The following is a 15,250-nucleotide window of genomic DNA, read 5'->3' on the forward strand; positions in this document are numbered from 1 at the left end:
TAGAAAGGCATCATTCAAAGTAAGGGTGGAGTGGGGAAGTGTTATAGTTAAGCTGTGTATTCTCGTGGTAGGCTTTGTTGAAAAGAGAGGTTTTCTCTGGGTATTTCAGATTGCAAGTGAGGGAAATAAGCTGTAATCAGTGTGGGCCGACACAGATGTAGAATGGGTCTAGTTGAAAAACCCTTAGCAGGCACACTCAGCATCCTAAAAATTCAGACACACTAAATTCATGTCAGCATTGTTACAGCCTGAGAAAATGTACATGAATTTGGATTTTTTTGGATTTAATTACTTGCCTCTCCAAGTGTGAGTGTACATGAGTTACAAATTCAGGTACAGTTAGGATAGGTCCTCATCCCCAGGGCTGTTGGAAGGTGTGGACAAGATGAGCAACCGCCAAGGGCACCAGGTCTGGGGAGGGGGAATCCAGCACCCCTCATCGGGGCAGTGTGTCAGTACCTGGTGCCATACGGCCGCTAGCTTCCTGCCGCTTCATCGGAAGGGAACACCAGCTGTTCAGTGGCTTTGTCCAAGGGAACCCATCCCCAGAATTCTCGGGGGCACCTGTAGCCCAACACTAGATCTGTGTGCCTCAGAGGACTTGCACTGTAAGTTTGTACCTGAGCCAAAGGAAAGTGAGGATGCAATGACTTTGTCCTAAATAACAAGAAACCAGTGGATCCAGTACCAGGTCCTGAAACTCACTAACTGCGAGCTGAAGTGACAGCCACCAAAAACACAACTTTCAAGGTCAAATAGTTCAGATGCCAGGAATTAAGTGGCTCAAAAGGAGCTTTCATCAGCTGCATAAGAACAATGTTGAGATCCTATGACACGGTGGGAGGATTGATGGGGGGGGGGGGGGGCTTTGTCAACAGCAAACTTCTCATGAAGTGAACAACTAGAGGCTGTATAGAGATGGGCTTACCTTCTACATGTTGATGATAAGCACTGATTACACTGAGAATGACCCATGACTCTTGAGAGGTGCAGGGGGTATTCAAGCAGTTTTGTGTAGGGCAAGTGAGGGGATCTAAGGTCTTGACCTCATACCAGACGGCAAACCTTCTCCACTTAAGAGTAACACCTCTTAGAGGAGTATTTTCTGGAAGTCAGCAATATGCGAGAGACACTCTGACAAACCCAAGGACCCGAATTCTATGCTCTCAACATCCAAGTTGTGAGTGCCAGGGATTGGAGGTTGGGATGCAGAAGGGATCCTTTGTTCTGAGTGTTGAGGGTCGGAAAACAGTCCAATCTCCACGGATCTTCAAAGGATAACGCCAGAAGAAGAGGGAACCAGATCTGCCTCAGCTAATGTGGCTATTAGGATCATAGTTCTTTGGTCTTGTCTGAGTTTCAGTAAAGTCTTCGCTATGAGAGGTATCAGAGGATATGTATACAGAAGACCCTCCTCCCAATGTAGAAGAAAGGCATGTGATGTTAGTCTGCAGTGTGATCTGAGCCTGGACCGAACTGGGGGACTTTATTGTTGAGATGAATGGCATAAAGATCCACCGAGGGAGTGCCCCCCTCTCAGAAGATCTTACAGGCTATACCCATGTTTAGAGACCACTTGTGCAGTTGCAAAACACTGCTCAGTCTGTCCGCCAGGCTGTTCTCCTTGCCTACCAGGTATATCCCCACTGCCTCCTGACACAAGGGGTAGGATCCCATACCCCCCTGCTTGTTCACATAGAACATTGCAACCTGGTTGTCTATTTGAATGAGAATAATTTGGTGTTAATAGCCAATCTCTGAAAGCATTTAGAGTGTTCCAAATGGCCCTGAGCTCAAGGAAGTTGATATGGTAAGTCTTTTCCCGAGCAGACCAAGTTGTGTGCTTCCCTTCATCTTTTTAATGTTAGAACTCTGCTGATGGTTTCATTTTGAGGTTTCCTTTTCACCCTAACAGTTTTTGCCTGCTGCTTTGGGCTTCCAAGCTTATTTGGACCCAGCCACTGCTGCATACCGTGAGTCTTCATTCACAACTGTAAAGTTTATTCTCTGCCTATGTTTATAACCTTCCTTAGCCCAGCCTTTGCAGTGATGGTGGTCCTTGGCAGGAGCTGCAAACCATGGTTTCCTCTTCTAGCCCACCCAGACCCTGGGACACATACATTCTAGTTCTACCCACTAGATATCGCTGTTCAGCAAGAAGTGAGACTCTCTGCAGGTTCCATAGAACTCACTGGCCAGTACAAGGAGCAAAAAAGCCAGAACTGGGAATTGATTCAGGAACTTCTGTATGGTAGTGCACAGCACATGATGCTGAGCCAACAAGCTGGACCAAGGAATCGAACCCAGATCTTCTGACTTATTTGTCACACGCAAAAGTTTGATCATGTTTCTCCCCTGTTTCAAAAATTTCATTAGCTCCCAATAGAATAATGAATCACATTTAAACTTCTTACTCTCGTTTTCAAGGCTCATAGAATTGGTCTTCTGGATTACCTTTCTACACTCATAATTCCATATTTACCGCCACAACTTCTCCGCTCGATAAACGATCATCTACTCCCCCCATCCAAAATGGGTGCAGCTCGAAAGCCCTCGCCATCTTGCATTTTTATTTGTAGCTCCTGCTCAGTGGAACCCACTTCCATTGTCCTTAAGGTGTGAACTATCTTTTAAAAGCTTTAAAAAAAAACCCTGAAAGCCTGACTGTTCAAACAGGCATTTCAATAGTCAGTAGAATGGGTATCATACTGCATTGACGTTTCCCTTCCCGTTCCCTTCTTTCCTATCCTACATTCTAATCTGTTCATCCCCCTCCCCCCCCCCCCCCCCCCCACACACTTTCACCCCCAATCCCCCCCCCCCCCAATCCCTTTTAAAGATTCTTAGGACTCCTTTTACTAAGCTGCGGTAAAAAGTGGCTTGCGATAGTTTAGGCGCGGCTTTTGGGTGCGCGCAGAAATATTTTTCAGCGCACGTACCAAAAAAGCCTTTTTAAAATTTTTGCCGAAAATGGACGTGTGGCAAAAATCAATTTTGCTGCGCGGACGTTTTGGGTGTCTGACCTTACTGCCAGCCATAGACCTAGCAGTAAGGAATCTGCGCGGTAAGGACCTACGCTTGTCTGATGCCACTTGGCGTGCGTCCGCAAATAAAAAAATATTTTCCAAACATGCGTCAAAAATGAAATTACCACAAGGGGCACGCGGTAGTCAAGTGGTAAGTTCATTTTGGCGCACATTGGGCGCTCGTAGAGCCTAACGCGGCTTAGTAAAAGGGGTCCTGAGTGTCTGGTAGTGCTGAGTGAAACTGCCTTTCCTATCAACATATTGTAGTTCCTTTTCTGAATTTTACTTTTGTAAATCGCTCAGCTCTGCAAGTCAGCTTGGGCAGTATAGCAAGTGGAAAGAAACTATAAACTAAAACTACAATATCTCTTTTTACTTTGCAGAAGAAGTTAAAAAACTTTGTGCTACGCAGTTCAGCAACATTTTCTTTCTGGATTGATCTATACAAGACTGGAAAGATGTCTGTAAAATGGAAGATATGACATTCTATGTAAGAAGGATGTTGGTCATATTAGTGACTGGAGTGAGGACCTACACAATGATTGTAAGAATCAAATTTCTATCTGTAAGCTAAATGATTATAAGATTTTTAGACATTAAATATTTATCAGAATTAAAAGTCTACTTATCTGTACCATTCCATTTCTTTCTAATATTATGTTAATATTTGAGTGAAAAATAAAGTGATTTAATAATAAAAATTCAGAGAATTGCTTTTTTTTTTTTTTTGGTAATTTGCCCTGGAGTAAAATTTTTCTTTCTAAGAATGCCCTTTTACTGAAGTGCAGTAAAGTTTTGCACCTAGCTCACATTTTGGCACCTGTATCGAAATCAAACTAATGGAATCTCTTGTTCCGTCACAAGTTACATCTTTTATGGCGTCTTTTCACTGTCTGCATTATTCACAGCACGGTTTCAGAGCCATGCATAGTACTGAATCACTTAACCTTAGTATCAAAAGTAAAATTATTGTTAAGTCGGAAAATATCATCAGTATTATTACAATTTGCCATATCTGGGGCTTTTGACAAAGTCTGTCATTCTTTGTTGTTAGGCTATTAGACCTAGGTATTTCTGGAAAAGTATTAGGGGGTTTCTTCAGCTCAGGGAATACTGTGTTAAAATGAACAATGCTTTTTCTGGCTGTTGGAGCTCAGTTTACAGGGTTTGCCACTATCACCGATTTTTGTTTTAATATTTTTATGAGCATGCTGGGATCTATGTTAGAATCTTCTATCATTTATTTTCTTATGCAGATGATATTTTTATTTTAGTTCCATTATATTTGAGCACTGAGGTCTCCCGACACTCTGATTTTGGAATGTATTGAGAAAGTTCAGGCTTGGGCATCTAGTAACTTATTGAAACTCAATACTGAAAAAAACGAGTTTATTATATTTCAGTAATTCCCTGTTTGAAGGTTAAAATCAGGTGAACAAATTGATTACATGATATCAGCTAAGGTATTAGAGGTCATTTTGGACACTCAACCATGGAAAATCAGATTAATAACCTTAGTAAAAAAAAATCTTTTTTTACATTCTGCCAATTAAGATCTGTAAGACCTTTCTTTTACCCAGAGCATTTTCGACTTTTAGTTCAAGCTATATTATTGTCCCAGGTGGACTATTGTAATGTTTTGTATGTGGGTACTGTTCACAAGATTAGAAATAGAATTCAGCTCTGGCAGAATACAGCTGCAAACATGATTTTTGGTTGTAAACAATTTGACCATGTGACCCCTGCTATTGAGGGATTTGCATTGGGCTGCGAATAGATATTTGCATTAAATTTAAGATGGCATGTTGGGTTTTCAAAATAATTAATGGCTGCTGCCCTCAAGCCTTTGTTCAGTTAATTACTTTTCCTACTGTTCATTTTGCCTCTCGCTTCATTAATAAGATTGGATTGTCCTTCTGTAACCCAAGTTTACTATAATTGCATTCATGAAAGTTCGTTTAACTTTATCTAGCAGGATTTGGAATTCTATTCCAGTTCAGATACGTATACTTCTTAATTATATGATGTTTAGGAAAGCATTGAAAACCTAATTATTTTGCAAATATATGGAAAGTGTGTATTACATGCTTGATGCCATATTAGTAGTTGTTTTATCTGGATGTAACCTGCTTTGATTCCAGTTTGATTAGGCAGAATATAAAAACAGGAATAGAATTAAATGCAAAAATTGATGCACGGTAAGTGGAAGGCCTATGCACTAACTCTTGGAGGTAGTGCCAGCATGCTCCCTTAAAGCTACCACACATACGGTTCTTTATAGTATATTAAGAGTATTCACAGTTAGCACAGGTGCACTGGCAGCCATACTAACTGCAACAGTGACAGCGCACAGTACTTCTGTGAAAACTGCAATATGCAATCCACACCTACTCTCCACCTATAACCTGCAGTTATCTGTAAATTAGCACATGCTGTCATGAAAGTGCAGTATCAGTTAGCGTTCTCATGTGCTAACAGCGCTTGCTAATTGCTTAGTGTACTTTAGTAAAAACGCCCCTAAAATATTCTAAAGCAAAACCTGGTAAATGCGGATTTTACAACCTTGAGAATATGGAAGGAACATAAAATTGTTTGGTTTTAATAAGCAAGCCCAGGGCCATAGCTTGCAATGTGCGTCTGCACAGGGTGCATGGAACCTGGGGTTCTAAACTTGTACCCTGTTCATTGGCTTCCCTCGCTGACACATCACTAATGGGCGGAGCAGAAGCGTTTGGGGGCATCACACAGGGCACGTTCACGGCTTGAAACACTCCTGAGCAAACTCCACACCTTTTCATTTCCACATTTATTTATTTATTTATTTATTGCATTTGTATCCCACATTTTCCCACCTTTTTGCGGGCTCAGTGTGGCTTACAATAGGATATGAATAATAGAAATACATTTGTTACAATTTGGTTATGGATTACATTGTGCAAAGGTATAAGAGACATTCAAATATCAGATTTGGAATATGACAATGGGATATCAACATAGAAGTAATTGGAAGGGGGGAATGGGAAGCTAAAGGGTAGTGTTAGACAAAGACATATGGTGTCCATAGTTCCGTGGATAGGTGCGTGATAGATTGGGGTGCGGGATGAGGGATCAAAGTGGATGTAAAATGCATTGATGAATAGTGAGTGTGGACTCTATGTGAGTTGGCTCTTTCCGTAAGTTTGTTCAAACAGGTGAGTCTTTAGTAGTTTACGGAAGGAAGCTTGATCGTCAATCCTTCTCAGGTTACGCGGTAGTGTATTCCATGCCTGCGTGCTCTTGTGGGAAAAGGTTGACGCGTGTAACGTCTTGTATTTCATGCCTTTGCAAGTGGGGAAGTGGAGGTTTAGGTGTGTTCGGGATGATCTTTTAGCGTTTCTGGGTGGTAGGTCTATTAGATCAGACATGTACGCTGGGGCTTCGCCGTAGATGATCTTATGGACTAGTGTACAAACTTTAAAAGTAACGCGTTCCTTGAGTGGAAGCCAATGTAATTTTTCTCGTAGTGGTTGTACCCTTTCATATCTTGGTTTTCCGAAGATGAGCCTGGCTGCTGTATTTTGGGCTGTTTGAAGTTTCCTCAGTATTTGCTCTTTGCAGCCCGCGTATAGTGAGTTGCAGTAGTCCAGGTGGCTGAGGACGAGGGATTGCACTAGGCTGCGGAAGACGTATCTTGGGAAGAATGGTCTTATTCTTTTCAATTTCCACATGCAGTAGAACATCTTCTTGGTTGTGTTGTTTGCGTGGGTTTCGAGTGTTAAGTGGCGGTCGATGGTGACTCCAAGGATTTTTAGCGTTTCTGAGACTGGAAGGTTTAGGGTTGGTGTGTTTATTGCGTTGAATTCATTTGTGTTATATTGGGAGGTGAGTATCAGGCATTGGGTTTTTTCTGCATTTAGTTTCAGGCGGAATGCATCTGCCCATGTGTTCATGATGTGTAGACTTTGATTGATTTCGTAGGAGATTTCTTTGGTATCTTGTTTGAATGGGATATATATTGTCACATCGTCGGCGTATTCTCTTGCTATAAGTACTTCCTTCCTTCCTTCCTTCCTTCCTTTAAGCCTGCAAAGAGGTGGGATACAAATGCAACAAAAAGATCTTGCAGACGCACCTAAAGCTTATGACCTCATGGGACAGTTCCTCATGTAAAAGATCACTAAACCAGGTAAAGCAAAAGAAATCGCGGGCTGCCTCAGACTCACACACATACACCCCATACATACTAAAAAAAAAAAAAAAAGTGTATACATATATGTATTTGTATATGTAGATCCTGTGCTTGTCCTCCCGCTGACGATACTGGGCTTGTTTCGCAGGTGGAGGGGGGGAATCATGTTGCTAAAACGGCCCTCTGTACTGCTGAGTAGAGACTGTTCAGGGGATTGAACGCCGGAAGCCCCATGTTGAGATGATCCTCTGTGCGACTTGTGGGGTCTGGGGGCTGCTAAGGCACCATGTGCGCATGGGGCTGTGTTTGTCTGTAGCTGCTAGTTACTCACTTGCGTTCCTCCAATTGAGTGTCCTGGGTTGGATCCGGCGTTCACTGCCGGGATGGGTCAAGGCGGTAAGGTATCCAGGAGCTTGCTGCGGCATTACCTTCCCGTCTGTGCCATCTTGGTTATAAAATCATCCCGCATATTTCTTTAAAAACAAGGTTTTAAGCTGCTTACAAAATATTAAATAATCTTGTAAAGAAAGAACTGATGAGAGAGAGAGAGATTGAAGCTGCTTGATTAACGAAGACGATAATAGTCTAAGACCTCTAACCAGTTTCACAAAGGGAAAGCTTAATACCATCTGTTTCCATAATAGTTGCTTATGGAAAAGCAGAAAAAGATCTATCAAGTATAATGAGGCATTTCCATATAGTGACTTGAAAATCAAAGTACATCATTTAAACTGAGCTCTTATGACAACAGATAAACCAATGAAGCTGATAAATGGTAAAGGCAGCAGGCAGATCCCCCAAATGCACCACCCTGTCCAAAAACTGTTAACTACATACATTCTCTATTTAATTTCTCAGGGTATTTATTTATTTATTTATTTATTTATTTATTGCATTTGTATCCCACATTTTCCCACCTCTTTGCGGGCTCAGTGTGGCTTACAATAAGATATGAATAATGGAAATACATTTGTTACAACTTGGTTATGGGTTACATTATACAAGTTATGCGAGACCATCGAAGTATCGTTAGGAATATGGATTTCATGCTTATTGTTGTCCATATGAAGGTTATTGGTAGAGTGATAAGGAGATTGAGGAACGTGTACACAGGGAATGTTCATATATTCAGTAAGGCAGGACAGGAGTTGGGAATAAGGGATCAAATGACAGAAAAATACAAAAGAGGAGGAAGCAAAGTAGAGAGTTAAAGTAAGATAAGATAAAGGGGGAATGGTCACAATAGCAGGATGCTGAGCTAAGACGCTAAGGGAATGGTCCTGCTAAGTCTCTCTCTGACTTCCCAAAAAATGTATCTATAATGCATGTGAGACTTCTGGAAGAATGGGTGGTAACCCACAGCATACATACATCTTTCTCAAAAAATTATTAGTGAGTTTAACATTGGAGGAAGCATCTGATTCAGCCCTGTTCACACTGATTCTAAAGAAACGCACAGAACAAGCTTTCACTTATAGTTTAAAAGCTGTGTTGAGATATGGTCATAAAAACATAGGCCCAACGTACAAGCCATTTACTCTGATAACGGCTGCTGTTATCCACATAAATAGTTTGTCAGACCTATCGGCTGATATTCAGTGACACTATCTGCATAGTGCTACTTAATATCATTGCTGACTGCCTAATAGCGGGGTAGTAAGGGGATGGAGCTGGAAGTTATCTGGTTAGCGACAATATTCGATCCACTAACTGGCTAACTAACCAGATAGTTAGGACATCAAAATAAGCTTCCCTGACTTAATCCAGATAGCAGGCTGAATATTGCTACTGTCTGGGTAGCAGCACCGCTCACTTCTGTATTTGGATATTCAGTTCTGGCCACTGACTGAATCCTGGAGGTGAATATCTGGATATATTTTTTTTTTTATGTTTAAACTGTTTTATTGATGTCACAATCAACAACATATATTGATCAATAAACATATACTTAATACAAATCTCTGTCTTCTTTAACATAACCTTTAACTTAAGTGTCATCAAACGTTTCTGTACATGCCCTTCCCTTCCCCCCACTCCCTTTCCCCCCTATACCCTTACCAGAATTCTCATATCAACATAATTCAGTAAACATATGAATCCTTTGTTTTAACTTTCCTTTCCTCCCCCTCCCGTGAGTGTGTTCACCAATAGACTACGAGCTCTGCCTGATAAAGCCTGCACATACGGTTCCCAAATTTCCCAGAAACGTAGTTTACTTCTAGGGCTACTGTTCATAGCACGCGCTTCCATCCGCACCAGGGAGTGAAGCGAATTCCTCCATTGCCAGAAAGATGGGCCTATTTCTTGTGTCCAATATTGTAAAATACATTGTTTCCCAACAATAAGTGCCTTATATACAAATAGGCTTTCTTTGTAGCGCATAATTGACACACTTCCCCTCAATCCTAGCACAACAGTTTTAGTCTCAAGCCGAAGCTTCTTATGTAGCAGAGCTTCGCAATATTCCAACACTGGACCCCAAAACTTTTGAATAACAGGGCACCCCCAAATCATGTGATACAGTGTTGCTCTCTGATAATTACATTTACTGCAATGTGGTTCTTGCAATCTACCTGCATAATACGCCTGTATGGGAGAGAAGTATGCTCTCAAAATGATTCTAAATTGTATCTCCCTATATCTGGCACTAGCCACTTTATGTACAATCTCCTTTAAGGACTGGGCTATATCTCCACTTCTGATCTCTACCCTCAGATCTTCGGACCATCGTCTAGCCACTGCCTCATAGCTACGGTGCACGGCAATCAGGCTTAACTGTTTATGCAGTGTAGACACCGTAGTCTGTTCTCTTCCCTGAGGAAGAAACAAATTCACCAATATCTCATACATTCCTTTATCACATTTTTCTCTATGTATATTCTCAATATAACTATGGAGCTGATAATAATCATACCATGTCACATTCTCCGCTCCCACCATATCCTCTAAAGCCTCCCTAGTTATAACCTTCCCCGTGTCTTGCATCACATCTGCCACCAACACTACTCCTTCCTGTGCCCACTTGATAAATTTCGGGTGAGTGTTCCCTGGTTCAAATGCTCCATTCCCTACTAATGGGAGAAGATCCGTGCATCGTGGGTTCTTATTTAGTCTCCTCAATATGTACTGCCATATACTGCGCATTGGGTGTAATAAAATATGATGCCGCCATTCTTTGGGTAACATTTTACCCCCAACATGCAACAAATAATAGGGATGATATGGGCTAAACAATTTACATTCAATGTTCCATGCCGTATGCTCTTCTGTTTCCAAAATCCAATCTGCTAGGTGCCGAGCCAAACAGGCCCAATTATATTTTCCTTAGCGTCCCTCCGGACCGGCCCAGGATTGGACTGATGGGTTGTGCACGCCTACCAGCAGGTGGAGACTGAGAAAAAAACTCTGACTCTAGAGAGCCAATGAGAGCCCTGGTCATGTGACCCTAGCCCCAGTATTTTCTCAGTCTCCCAGCAGGTAGGACGTGAGCCTATTAGTCTCTCTTTTTGGTATTTGTAGATATTTTCTTTATTGGTTCTTCTGTGCCCAGGAATTTTATTGAGGTCATTCCTGATACTAAGTGCCTTAGTGTTCAGCCTCTGGGGTGTTAAACTCGGGTGCCCCGAGTCCCTCCCCCCTATTTCCTCCCCATCTCCCTTCTGGTGTATCCTCAAACAGCATTATTAATAATTAAGGGAAGGGCTACCCTTTCATTGTAAAGGAGTATTGCCTTTGGGAGAGGCAGCCAGTGCTTTAAAAAAAAAAAAAAAAAAAAAAGAACTGAACAGCTGAGTTATCTGTTCCCCGCTGACTTAACAAGCAGGCAGCTCTGTCAGGCAGCTCTGTGTTCAACTCTGTGTGGGGTTTTTCAGCACCTGTTTAAATAAAAAAAAAAAAACCAGTACCCTTTTATTGCTCCTGTCAGCCCTCGGGGTTTTTTAGCTGCTAATTAGGCTGTTTAAAAAGGCGCGAACCGCGTTGCCGCTTTCTCGCGAGTGCTCGCTTGTTTCCGCGATGGCGGAAAAGTTGAAAAGATGTGCAGTCTGTCAGCGTCGGGGGGGTTAATGCCTCCGGCGCCTGTAAATTTTGTACAGCGCTTGACATGCCCGCTGTTTCTCTTCCTCCGCCGACTTTGTCTTCGGTTCCGTCGGGGGTTCCGATTTCGCCGTCGCGCTCCCTCGCTCCTAGTTCGGAGGCCTCTGGCTTAGTTCTTGAAGCGCCCGCGGCGAAAGTGGCGCGAACGGCGGCCATTTTGTCTCCTGCTCCTTCAACGTCGGGTGCCGCGTCTGGCCCTTTAAACTCCGCGATTTTGGGAGATTTCAATACAGAGGCCCTGGTACATTCGACAGCCACTCAGGGAGGAGGTTTTCCCCCTGAGTTTGTTATTCAGATGTACCAGGCCTTCCTGATGCAGCGAGAGGGTCCAGCAGCGGGGCTGACAGGGGCTACAGCGGGGCTGTCAGGGGCTATGGGCAGTTCGGGTCCTACTGCAGCTAAGCCTAGGACATGTGAGTTTCCTTCAGATCTGGTACCAGAGCATAGTTCAGACATGCCTTTTTTGGAGGAAGAGGAAGACTTAGGACCGGCACTTAATGAGCTGGCTTGGGAGGATCCTTCCTCTTTAGATCCTGACACTGTTCCTTTGGGCCAGGGGGAAGATCCCTCGGTGGCTAGAGTGTTTCATAAGGAAGATTTACAGGATCTTATTGCTATGGTGGCTACTACTTTAAATTTTGATGATCAGCCTCCAGCTTCACAAGTCCGAAAGGTTGATTTGTTGGTTAAGGGCTCTAGGGCTTCCAGCAAGACCTTTCCTATGCATGAGGACATTTGGGATGTCATTAAAGCGCAGTGGGAGGTCCCGGATGCTGCTTTTCGGCCTACTAGATCTATGTCTCGTCTATATCCGGTGCCCGAAGCTGATAAAGCACTTCTTAAGCTCCCAGTAGTTGATGCTGTGGTCTCTGCGGTTACTAAACGCAACACAGTCCCAGTAGATGGAGGAACAGCGCTTAAAGAGACGCAAGACAGGCGTTTGGACTCTCTTTTGAAGCATAATTTTGAGGTTTCCTCTTTGGCAGTGCAGGCGGCCATTTGCGGATCTTTAGTGGCCAGGGCCTGTTTTCGTTGGGCCGAGAGAGTCCTGGATAGATCTTCAGATGATCTTGCAGCTATAGATGTCGAGGTAGCAAAGATTGAAACGGGCTCTGCTTTTCTAGCCGATGCTCTGTATGACCTGTTGAGGGCATCTTCTAAATCTTTGGCCCTGGGAGTTGCAGCTCGCCGCTCTCTTTGGTTGAAAGGTTGGTCGGCAGATGCGGCCTCCAAGTCTAAGTTAAGTAAATTTCCCTTTAGGGGTTCATTTTTGTTTGGAGAGGATTTGGACAAATTGGTTCACTCCCTAGGAGACTCTAAAGTGCCTCGTCTCCCTGAAGATCGGCCTCGCCTGTCCAGTCGGGGTGCCTTGTTTGGACGTGGTAGGCTAAGGTCTTTCCGTAGATTTCAGCCTGATAAAGCTTCTCAGCCTCAGAGATCACGTTTCTTTACCAGGAACCAGTCCTTTCGAGGTTACCGCAGAGGAGGCAGATTCTCAAGCGGCAATTTTCGCTCCCCTGCGCGTACTTCCCAATGAAGGTGCGAGGGCCCCTTCTCTGGTACCTGTTGGAGCTCGGCTTTCTCAGTTTTATCAGAGGTGGGCCCACATTACATCAGATCAGTGGGTCTTGGAGGTGGTTCGAGACGGATATGCCTTAGAATTTGCAAGGCCTATTTCAGACGCCTTTCTGGAGTCTCCCTGTCGCTCTCCCCTCAAAGCGCGTGCGGTTCGGGAGACTCTACAGAGGCTCTTAGATCTTCAGGCGATTTATCCAGTTCAACACTGCTCCCTCTGCTTGCTGAAATCCAAATGGCGCTGTGTCTCCCTTCACAGCCCTTCTTCACCCCTCCTCCCTACCCGCCCCTTTACCCATCACCCTTCAATCTCTTATCCTTCCTAACCCCTCCCACTCCTCCCTCCCTCTCCCCCCCCCACCCCAGGTTCTTCCTGAGCCTTCAGCCCGGTTGTAATCGGCTCCCCTTAAAGGGTGAGCCTTTCCATTTTCTTTGGGTAACATTTTACCCCCAATATGCAACAAATAATAGGGATGATATGGGCTAAACAATTTACATTCAATGTTCCATGCCGTATGCTCTTCTGTTTCCAAAATCCAATCTGCTAGGTGCCGAGCCAAACAGGCCCAATTATATTGTTTAATATCAGGCAACCCCAAACCTCCCTCTGCTCTTTTCCCATAAAGATAATCCAATTTAACTTTAGCCTTTTTCCCACTCCAACAGAACCTAGTCAGCATTCCTCGAATCTTCTTTATATCTTTAGTCTGTAAAACTATAGGTAACTGTCGCAATACATACAGCCATTTTGGAAAGAGCATCATCGCATACAAACCAACTCGCCCACTTAATGTTATAGGTAGCCCCTCCCATACTGCTAATTTATGTCGCGTATACTGCAGTAATTGATCAACATTCTGTCTATATATTCTACTCAGGTCTCCTGTGAGTGTTATGCCTAGGTATTTAAATTCCTCATTCGCCCATCTCAGTGGAAACTTTCCCTTCCATTTCTCCCTTACCGTATTAGTTGTGGGCAACCCCTCTGACTTTTGAAAATTCAATTTAAATCCCGAAAAGGCCCCATATTCTTCAAAAACCTCCATCAACACCGGCAGCGAGCTCTCCGGTCTATCTAAATGAACCAAAATGTCATCGGCAAACGCCGAAATCTTAAATTCTCTGGTTCCCAATTTTATACCTTCAATCTCAGAGTTACCCATAATTTCCCTGACCAAGGGGTCTAACGTAATAGCAAACAGTAATGGGGACAAAGGGCATCCCTGTCTGGTTCCTCTATTAATTACAAAGCTTCGAGAGTACGCTCCGTTGACCAGCACTCTCGCCATAGGGTTCTTATATAATATAGAGATTGCTTGTGTGAAATAGCCTTCAAAACCATACGCCCTCAATGAAGCAAACAGGAACTCCCACTCGACCCGATCAAACGCCTTCTCGGCATCAAAGCTGATCAAGAGGGATTCCCCACCCCTCCTTCGCACACTCTCCATTGATGCCAAAATCAGCCTAATATTTTTCCCACTCTGTCTCCCTTGCACAAAGCCTACCTGAGGGGTCGCAACTATGCTAGGTAACACTTTTGCCAATCTCGAGGCCAAAAGTTTTGCCAACAACTTAGCCTCATAGCTAATCAGAGAAATTGGTCTATAAGAGTCTGGTAAGGTCGGATCTCTCTCAGGTTTCGGGAAGACCATTATGTCCGCTAGTCGCAAAGACTGCGGGAGTTCCCCTAATTCAACTGATCTATTGAAGGCCTTAGTCAAGGGGTCTCCTATGTCCTGCATTAATATTTTATACAATTCAGCCCTATATCCATCTGGCCCCGCAGCCTTATGTAATGCACTGTCTTTTATTTCTCTAAGGACCTCCTCAGGCTCAATCGGTTTATTTAGCTCCCTCTTCTGTTGCTCTGAAATTTTTGGCTTGTTGACATTCTCTAGGTATATATCGGGATCTAAATCATCATCATCATCCTTAGCATATAGCCTAGCATAATAATCCCTAAAGACATCTCTTATCTCTGTATCATCATGTACCAGTCTTCCCCTCTGTGTCTTGACCACCAACACTCTCCTCTTCCCCTTCACCTTCCTCACCAGACCTGCCATCATCTTCCCTGGTTTATTACCGAACCTATGTAGTTGATATCTATAATATTCAGCAGATTTACTGGCTCGCTGATGTAACAGTTCATTTAGGGCTACCTGGGTGGCTAATAATTGCTCTCGAATATGATTTGCGGACCCTTGTCCATACGCCCTCCTCAATTGCACCAACTGTGCCCCCAGCCTGATGATCTCTCGATCTCTCTGTTTTTTCTTTCTGGCACTGTATGCTATAATCTCACCCCTTAACACAGCCTTCCCAGCCTCCCAAAACAGTATTGGTGTATCTTTATGAGATGCATTATATAGTGTATATTCTT

At 43.5% G+C, this 15,250-nt stretch overlaps 1 protein-coding gene across 1 annotated transcript in view; it reads left to right on the forward strand.

Moving 5' to 3' along the window:
* The window catches only part of CCZ1 (CCZ1 homolog, vacuolar protein trafficking and biogenesis associated), a 45,364-nt gene extending 41,656 nt beyond the window's left edge, over nucleotides 1-3,708 (forward strand). The window contains exon 15 of the mRNA XM_030212809.1: nucleotides 3,410-3,708. Within this exon, the coding sequence (XP_030068669.1) occupies nucleotides 3,410-3,465 (56 nt within the window). The 3' untranslated portion in view covers nucleotides 3,466-3,708. The remainder of the gene's footprint in view (nucleotides 1-3,409) is intronic.
* Nucleotides 3,709-15,250: the final 11,542 nt, after the last annotated feature.

The sequence above is a fragment of the Microcaecilia unicolor genome, chromosome 8 (assembly GCF_901765095.1).
Source record: "Microcaecilia unicolor chromosome 8, aMicUni1.1, whole genome shotgun sequence".
Classification (NCBI taxonomy): domain Eukaryota; kingdom Metazoa; phylum Chordata; class Amphibia; order Gymnophiona; family Siphonopidae; genus Microcaecilia; species Microcaecilia unicolor.